Consider the following 10005-nt stretch of genomic DNA (forward strand, 5'->3'; position numbering starts at 1 on the left):
AGCAGGACTCAAGATCAGGGAGTGCCCAGGGAAATGAATCTAAATCAAACAAATGCTCACAAGTCTGCCTGCTAGTGTAAACCCCCCTGTGTCTCCAGTGAGTTAGCCCCATTCAACCTGAAGCAAAAAGACTGTATGTGTTGATGTATATCTGGACCCAAAGCCTCCGATTATGTGACCCAGACCTTGCTTCCTACCATCTTTCGGTTTTTTTCTCCTCCTTGTCAGCTCCATTTACAGACCCAACACCCCCAAGTTAGCAACATGACAGCAAAGTTCAGTAGAAAAGAGAGTTTCCCTTTTCCAACAGTTTGAACCAAAGTCCTGGTTCTAAGTCTATTAGCCCCAATTAGCTCATACACCCATCCCGGAACACAAAGCTATCTCTGGGAAGAATGCAACACTCTGATTGGTGGGCCTGACCCCATGCCCATCCAGGCTGAGGATGGAGTCAACACCACCTAACCATGTAGACTGAGAAGGGGAGAGGCTATTCCCCAGGGAAACTAGGGGCTTGTAGCAGGTCAAGGGGGGATGGATGGATGTGAGACCAACTAAAACACAAATGTGGACCACAGAGCTTTATAGATTATAAAGCACCAGGTGCTATAGTCTGATCCTTATCACAGCCCATACGTTAGGGAGGGCAGGAGTTTCTGCATGCATTTCAGAGATGAAAAAACAACCTAGCAGAGGTAGCTGTGATTTGCTCAAAATCATGAGCCCGAGGTGCAAGAACTCTGAGAAATGAAAGCCCAGAGCCTTCCTGTCCCAATTATTATTGGGACCACCTCACTTTAATTTTAGACTCAGAAGCACAAATATCAATTCCATGGGTGGCACATTCAAATGCCCACAGGGGCCAACGAGTAATCTAGACAATTGCTGTGCACCTGGGTGACCAGCAGAGCGTGATAGTGACAATGGGAATATGGAGGGCACTGCTGTGTCTTGGGTAGACACAAGTACCTTGACTCTACCCCAGAATCACCATGGGGAAAGCAGCCTACTGGTGCCAGAGCTTCCTGTTGTCATAAGTAAAGCCAGAAATCCAAACTTTTGTGAGAAACGTTCTCATTTTTTGAAGTTGACAATTGGTTCAAATTTACACTTATAGGCACATTTGGCCCATGTCTCTAGTTCCTGAGCTGACTCATGACCCAACTTGGCATTAAAACAGTAAACCTGTTATCATTCTTCCATCTCTACTCCCTGGCTCCCGCACTTTGAGAATAATGATACTTTTAATCTTAAAAACTGGAGGCTCTTGGAAGCAGATGGAAAAAGTTACCGACATCTCCCTGCTGTGCTTTTGGACCACTTCTGCCTTGTGCAAGTTCAACAGTCCAACTGTTTGCGCTCCACTTAAATGGCTCTTTCTTCTTTGCCTGCAGCCTTCTAAAAGCCCCACTTGCTTCTGGGCCTTTTGCTATATGGATAGTAGAGTCCAAACTTTCAAGGTGCTATTCCTTCCTTCCCCCCACCATTGGATTCCAGATAAGAGTTTCAGAAAAAACAACCTTAGAAACAGAAGCTTTTGAGCTGCATGTGACCTGACTCTCATTCAGTTGTTTCTCAAACGAGTGTTCCAATGAGGGCTTTGACAGCTCTGCGAACATTATTTAGCATCAAATTCCATTAAAAAATATTTTATAACTGTAATTTTAAAATACACGTTGGGTAGCAGTTTTTTAAGGTGTTGGACATAACTAACATAGGATTCTCCTGCCATATCCATTTAACTTAGATTGTGAAAGGAGCCCTTGAAAAAATAGCTACTCTTTGCCACCACGTCTTCTGTGAATCTGGGGTTTACCCAATGTGGAAATAAAGTGGATGTGACTAAGATTTCAGCTACAACTTCTGGCTTAAAATGTGTGTGTCCATCTCAACAGCCTCAGTGAGAATCAACTGCTTTGTACGTAAACACTAATTTGAACATAGGAAAGAAATTTTTACGAATAAAATGCTACTCCGAATTGTTGCTTACATTGGGGTTTTTGTAGTGAGTTTTCATTTGAGAAGGCGTTTGGTTGCTATGAATGTTTGACAAGCACTTGTTTGAAGTCCCCCAGCCATGGTGGAGCCAGAGTGAGAGCGTGGTTATTGTGTGAACAGGACTATATTAACACATTATCCAAACTGGGACACCTCTAGAGAGTGAAAAGGAATGCTCTTAACAAGTACTCTAGGACAACTACAATAAACTGGACTGTCCCAAGGCAATTGGAATATACAGCCCCTCTAGTTGCAGCAGGAATTAATTTATATTAAATTCTAGAGAATCCTTTTAAAAGTGAGGTATAAGTAACATATAACATTATATTAGTCTCAGGTGTACAACATGATTTGATATTTGTATATATTGTGAAATGATCACAGTAAGTCTAGTTAATGTCCATCACTACACATAGTTACAATTTTTTTCTTGTGATAAGAACTTTGCTTTTAATTGAAGTGTAGTTGATTTGCAACTATACTTATACATTACCTATGTTAATTTCAGGTGTACTGCAAAGTGATTCATATGTATGTATACACACACACACACACATACACACACACACACACACACACACTTTTTCAGATTATTTTCCCTTATAGAATATTACAAAATATTGAGTATAGTTCCCTGTGCTATACAGTAGGTCCTTGTTGGTTATCTATTTTATACATAGTAGTGTGTACATGTTAGTCCCAAACTCCCAATTTATCCCTCCCCCTCCTTTCCCCTTTGGTAACCGTAAGTTTGTTTTATTTACTTATTTTTTCAATTAATTAATTAATTTTTATTTTTTGGCAGCATTATGTCTTCATTGTTATGCACAGGCTTTCTCTAGTTGCAGCGAGTAGGGGCTACTCTTCGTTGTGGTGCGTGGGCTTCTCATTGCAGTGGCCTCCCTTGTTGCGGAACACAGGCTCTAGGCATGCAGCTTCAGTAGTTGTGGTGTGTGGGCTCAGTAGCTGTGGCTTGCAGGCTCCAGAGAGCAGGCTCAGTAGTTGTAGCACATGGGCTGAGTTGCTCCACGGCATGTGGGATCTTTCCCAGACCAGGGCTCGAACCCATGTCCCCTGCATTGGCAGGCAGATTCTTAACCACTGCGCCACCAGGGAAGCCCCCATAAGTTTGTTTTATATGTCTGTGGGTCTATTTCTGGTTTTGTATATAAGTTCATTTGTATCGTTTTTTTAGATTCCACATATCAGCAATATCATATAATATTTGTCTTTCTCTGTCTGGCTTACTTCACTTTGTTTGATAATCTCTATGTCCAACCATGTTGCTGCAAATGGCATTATTTCATTCTTTTTTTGATAAGAACTTTTAAGACGTATTCTCCTGCAACTTTCAAATATACAATACAGTATTATTAACTATAGTCACCATATTGTACATTACGTCTCCAGGACTATTTATCATAAATTTTTTTTTGATGAGAAATCAGTTTTTTTATTAGGTAGTTATGTAAATAATAATAATACATATTCATGGTAAGCAAATCAAATAGATCAGAGGAATAAGAAGGACATAAGGTAAAAATGAGAAGTAGGGTGATCATGGTGACCCTGTTTATAGGGGACTATCCCAGTTAAAAGTGAAAGGCCCATGTCCTGATAACCCTTCAGTCACTGGGAAATCAAGACATCTGGTCACCCAAACAGCTCTTAATTCCCCAATTCCTCTCCCCGGAGATGTACCTTTTGCCCAACTTCACCCATTTCACCCACACCCACCCCCTACCTCTGGCAACCACCAATCTGTTTTCTGTACCTATGAGTCTGGGGGGTTTTCAGTTAATTAAAAATTTTTAACTTTAAAAGTGTAGAGATTTTTAAATTTATTTACTTAACTTGAAAACGCTCGGGACTTCCCTGGTGGGACAGTGGTTAAGAATCCGCCTGCCAATGCAGGGACACGAGTTTGAGCCCTGGTCCGGGAAGATCCCACAGGCTGCAGAGCAGCTAAACCTGTGCGCCACAACTACTGAGCCTGCACTCTAGAGCCCCTGAGCCACAATTACTGAGCCCACGTGCGGCAACTACTGAAGTCCGCACACCTAGAGCCTGTGCTCTGCAACAGAGACAAGCCACCACGATGAGAGGCCTGCTCAGTGGACTGAAGAGTAGCCCCCACTTGCCGCCAACTAGAGAAAGCCCGCACACAGCAATGAAGACCCAACACAGTCAAACATAAATAAATAAATTTATTTTAAAAAAAAGAAAATGCTCAAACCCACAGCAAAGTTGCAATATTGAGAACAATGAACACTCAGTTAGTTACTCTCGAGATTCCTCTATTGCCCTATCGCTGCCAATCTCCTGCTAAACCAGTTCAAGGTGACAGCTGGGACTAGGGTGAGGAGAGTGGGGCACTCAGACACAAAGTTTAAGAGGCACCAAAGAAATTCAACCAAAATAAACATTGTATTACCATAACTTTTTAATCAAAATGAATAAAAATGCATGATGAACAAAGCACCAACATTTTAAATAAAAATAGGATCTGATCCTGTACTTGGCACAAACTTTCCTCAATCTCCTCATCCTAATTCCGGCCCTGGTGATATCAAGTCACTTCAGTCCCTAAATACGCCAGGAGGCATCTTTAAGGAATAAGGTCATTCTCCTACATAGCTGCATTCACCTACCAAAACTAACAATCATTATTTAATATCTTTTAATAGGCATTCCTACTTTTCTTAATTAGCCTGAAAACATTCCTAATTAGCTGTTTCTTTCAAACTAGGACCCAATCAAGATTTCTTCACACATTACATTGCATTTGGTTGTTTTATCTATTTAGCCTCTTATATTCTAGAGCAGGAGTCAGCAAACCACAGCCTGCATGCCTGTTTTATGTGTTTTTTAAAAAATATTTATTTATTTATTTAGGCTGTGCTAGGTCTTAGTTGTGGCACGCAGGATCTTTTTTTTAGTTGCAGCATGTGGGCTTCTTAGTTGCCGCATGCTGACTCTTAGCTGCGGCATGCAAGTGGGATCTAGTTCCCCGACCAGGGATCAAACCTGGGCCCCCTGCATTGGAAGCATGGAGACTTAACCACTGGACCACCAGGGAAGTCCCTGCATGCCTATTTTTGTAAATAAAGTTTTATTGGAACACAGCCATGCCTGTTCATTCGCATATTGCCTACAGCTGCTTTCATGCTACAGTGACAGAGAATGTATGGCCTCAAAGCCAAAAATATTTATAATCTGGCCCTTTATATTTATCTATATTATACACATTAATATTGTATATATAATATATAAATATTGTATAATAAGCATACATATTTGTATTATATATAGCATTTATAATATTATTTTTATTATATATTTTTTTTGTGTGTGTGTATATTAAAAGTTTTATTTTTATTTATTTTTTTAATTTTTATTTTTTTAACATCTTTACTGGAGTATAATTGCTTTACAATGATGTGTTAATTTCTGCTTTATAACACAGTGAATCAGCTATACATATACATATATCCCCATATCTTCTCCCTCTCGCGTCTCCCTCCCACCCTCCCTATCCCACCCCTCTAGGTGGTCATAAAGCACCGAGCTGATCTCCCTGTGCTATGTGGCTGCTTCCCACTAGCTATCTATTTTACATTTGGTAGTGTATATATGTCCACGCCACTCTGTCGTTTCGTCCCTGCTTACCCTTCCCCCTCCCGGTGTCCTCAAGTCCATTCTCTACGTCTGTGTCTTTATTCCTTTATTTATTTCTTTCTTTAAAATACAAAATATTTACAATCTACCAATCCTGGTCTTAAAAAGCTTGATTAGATTTAGGGTAAACATGTTTTTTAAGAGACTATTTTGGGGAGCAGTTTTAGGTTCACAGCAAAATTGAGTGGAAGGTACAGAGATTTCTCATATACCCCCTGCCCCTACACATGTGTAATTTCCCCCATTATCAACAGCCCTTACCAGAGCAATACATTTGTTACACTTGAAGAACATACATTGACACCTCATCATCACAAGGTAAACATTTTTTTTTTTTTTTTTGCCGTACACGGGCCTCTCACTGTTGCGGCCTCTCCCGTTGTGGAGCACAGGCTCCGGATGCGCAGGCCCAGCGGCCATGGCTCACGGGCCCAGCCGCTCCGCGGCATGTGGGATCTTCCCGTACCAGGGCATGAACTCGTGTCCCCTGCATCGGCAGGCGGACTCTCGACCACTGCACCACCAGGGAAGCCCGGTAAACAGTTTTGACAAGACTACTTCATCGGTTTGACATGACTACTTCATAGGAGTATTAGTTAGCTATTGCTGCATAACAAATCACCTCAAAGTTAGCAGCTGAAAAGAGCAGCCATTTATTCTCACAGTGTCTGTGGATCAGGAGTCTGGGAACAGTGTGGCTGGGCTCTCTGTTCAGGGTTCACAAGGTGTCAGAGGGGCTAGGATCTCACAGTCAGGCTCAGAGCCCTGGTCCATGCTCCTTCATAACTGAGTTCCTTGCAACTGTAGGACTGTGGCTCTCAGCTCCCAGAAGCTGCCTCTTTCCAAAGGCAGATCATGACATGGCTGGTGCCTCCTTCAAGACCAACAGGATCACACCTCTCTGCTGCTTCAAGGCTCTGAATTCCAGACTCTTTTAAAGGGTGCCCCTGGTTATGTCAGGCCCACCTAGCATAATCTGTCTTCTGATGAATTAAAAATCAACTCATTTGGGACCTTAAATACACCTGCAAATTCCCTTCACCTTTGCTGTGTAGCATAACCTAAATGTAAGCGTGACATCCATTACGTTCCCAGGCCCTCCCACACTCCAGGATGGGAGACGGGGCAGGGCACTCACACCAGGGCATGAGAATCTCCAGCAGCCTTCGAATTCTGCTACAGCACATGATTCTGGACTTGAGAGGTTTTGATCCTAATGTTTGTTACCTGGGAAGACTTAGGTTAGTTCAAAATAAGATTTTTTGATCTTCTTAACTTTGCCAAAATACTGTCCAACAAAAGACCCACCTAAGAATCTTACCTTAATGCCATTAAATTAGACAAATGGTAAGGACATTTGTGTTCCAAATTTATCTAAACTCTCTAGCTAAACTGTCAACACTAAGGTTTTCAATCTTTTTCTAATTTTTATTTAAAAATATTTTAAATTATATTTTATTTTTATACAAACCATTTTAACTTTTTAAATTGATGTATAGTTGATTTACAATGTTGTGTTAATTTCAGGTGTACATCAAAGTGATTCATATATATATATATATATATTCTTTTTCAGATTCTTTTCCATTATAGGTTATTACAAGATATTGACTATAGTTTCCTGTGCTATACAATAGGTCCTGTTGTTTATCTGTAAGGTTTTCAATTTAATCTGTGTAGATGAGAATAGTAAAGAAAAAAATTAGCTTAGCAACTTTTTATGCTTTATAAAAATGAGAATGAAAAGATGTATGTGTACTATTGCCCACATGTTGAACACACTCACTCATACACACAAACACACACATATTCATGCATCCTTCAGAACTCACACACGCCCAAGGTGGAATTGGCTTGTGGCTGTCCATTCTCCAAATTAGTGAGGGCTTCCTTTGACCCTGTGAGACCTAGTAAAAGAATGGAAAACTCAGTGATCCTCGTGGAAGGGGGGCCTTGTGTGAGGACCCTAGGGCGTATCAGAAGCCAACATGTGTCGTTGATTCTCAGGATCGATCAGGAACGGTCTCAGGGACCGTTGCCAGGGGGTATTGGTGTGGAAAGGGCTGTCCAGACTCTGGTGGCTTCCAAATGCGGTTTAGGCCGCCTTAGCTGCTGTTCAGACAGGAATGCAGTGAAACTGAGCAGAATCCCTTTGTGGGCTGGGAGCTATGAATCCTCAATGCTTCCTTCCCCCCCACCCCCACATCCACCCAGCGCCACTTCCTCTCTGCTTTACCTTCTAAATATCCCTCCCTTCCACCCCCTTCTCTCCACCTCCTCTGCTCCCATCCTGATCTAAACCATGATCCTTTGCCTGCCTAAATGATGAAACAGCCTCCCTGCACCCTCCCTGGCTCCCCTCCAATCACTTCCCTGCAGAATAGTCAGAGTACTTGCTTCCAACTTCAAAGCTGCTCAAACGGTTCCTTGTGCCGAACCCATGCGCAGCTTCTACCAGCACTAAATACCAAGACCAAAAGCCTTACCTCATCTCATAAGAATGAGTAGCCTGCCCCCTCCGTCCTTTCCATTCTTATTCTGCTCTCTCTCTCTCTTTCTCTCCTTCTTCCTCCCATTCATCTGCAGTCCAACAACACTGGTCTTTTTTTTTTTTTTTCCTTTTTTTTTAAGTTCTTCAAATGTGCCACACTCTTCCCCACCACAGGGCCTCTGCACAGCCATTCCCCCTGACTTTCATGGTGAACACCTACATACCCTTCAGAACTCAGCTAGAATGGAAAGCTTCCTCTGGGAAGCTGTTCTCATCCCCTGCTAGTCTGGGTTAAGTCCCTCTGGTGGCAGAACGTATTTTCCAAAAATGGTCATGGCAATATTTCCTATCCCCCATGCTATTCCAGGACCTGGTCACTCAGCACATTCTGGAGTCTGTCGGCCCTTCTCTTGAATTTGGGAGGGACTTTTTTTTTTTTTTTTTTTCTTTTTGTGGTACGCGGGCCTCTCACTGTTGTGGCCTCTCCCGTTGCGGAGCACAGGCTCCGGACGCGCAGGCTCAGCGGCCATGGCTCAAGGGCCCAGCCGCTCCGCGGCAAGTGGGATCTTCCCGGACTGGGGCATGAACCCGTGTCCCCTGCATCGGCAGGCAGACTCTCAACCGCTGCGCCACCAGGGAAGCCCTCCTATCCTTCTTGAAAGACTGATGACTCTGTGAGGGTAAAAGCCTTGTCAGTTTTGTTCACCATACTACTACTGACCCCTGGCAAATGGTGCACTCATTGCCAATGGGCAGCCAACTCAGCTTTCCTGCACCTCTTCACCTATAAAAAGAGATACCAAATAAAGATGATGTGCAAGAGACTGTGGATGGCAGAGGAGAGGTCGGGTAGCTTCTTGAAAGAGAGGACATTTGGGTTGTAATTTGTAGGATGTGTAGGGTGCTTTCTGTGTAATGAAGAGATAGAACAGGGCTTTCGGCAAGGGAAATAATATGTGCTGATGTACGGGACCAGGAAGCAGCCAAGCTAGGCAGACATTGACAGGTGGTTCTGCACAGAGAGAGGGCAGCTTGCTTGGGTGGAAAATTCTGCAGGAACAGGTTCCTAAGGGCCAGGTTTTTATTACCTTCAATGCTGCATGTAGGTGCTTAGATTTCATTCACAAGAAATAGGAAGGTCTTGGAGATTTGGAAGCAGCTGTGGAATGATCGCAGTTCTTGATAGCACTGGGACTGGAAAAACTGGTTAAGAGACTCCCGAACTGGTCCAGTGGGGAAGTGATGGGATCAGGACTAGAGAAGTGAAGATAACAGGATCAGGACTGAGTCAAGGGCAATTTAGCAAAAGTTCACCCCAGGGCCCTGTATTAGGGTGCTGTGTGCCCATATCCCGTTGTTACATCAACCCTATAAAGCAGGGGTCCAGAACACTTTTTTAGTAAATATATCAGGCGTGTAGATCTTAGCATCTGTCGCAGCTATTCACCCTGCTGTTGTAGCGCAAAGATAGCAGGAAATGACCGGTAAACGAGTGGGCGTGCCTGTGTTCCAACAAAACTTTATTTTACAGACACCGAAATTTGCATTTCATAGAATTTTCACGTGTCACGGAATAGCCTTCTCCGATTTTTTCCAACTTTTAAAATTGTAAAAACCATTCTGAGCTTGCTTGTGGGGCCGGACAAAAGCAGGCACCAGGTCTTGGTTTGCCCACACGTGGTATGTAAAGCGTTTTAGTAGCATTTCAGTTTTAAGGGTAAGCTCCTACAGGGAACCTTCAAGAAGCCCCGCCTTCCCTGGCGTCATCAGGCCGCGCCCCTCAAGGGCGGGGCCAGCGCATGCGCGGCCGGGCCTCGGGCGGGGGCGGGGCGGGCCGC

At 43.2% G+C, this 10005-nt stretch overlaps 1 protein-coding gene across 1 annotated transcript in view; it reads left to right on the forward strand.

The window, feature by feature from the left end:
* The window catches only part of NWD1 (NACHT and WD repeat domain containing 1), a 75021-nt gene extending 69348 nt beyond the window's left edge, over window positions 1-5673 (forward strand). The window contains 1 exon segment of the mRNA XM_089905880.1: window positions 2-5673. Within this exon segment, the coding sequence (XP_089762006.1) occupies window positions 2-80 (79 nt within the window). The 3' untranslated portion in view covers window positions 81-5673.
* The last annotated feature ends 4332 nt before the right edge of the window (window positions 5674-10005 follow it).

The sequence above is a fragment of the Delphinapterus leucas genome, unplaced genomic scaffold (genome assembly GCF_059928025.1).
Source record: "Delphinapterus leucas isolate spDelLeu-1000000601 "Yukka" unplaced genomic scaffold, BTC_Dleu_Yukka2 spDelLeu_asBTCV2_sq25, whole genome shotgun sequence".
NCBI lineage: Eukaryota > Metazoa > Chordata > Mammalia > Artiodactyla > Monodontidae > Delphinapterus > Delphinapterus leucas.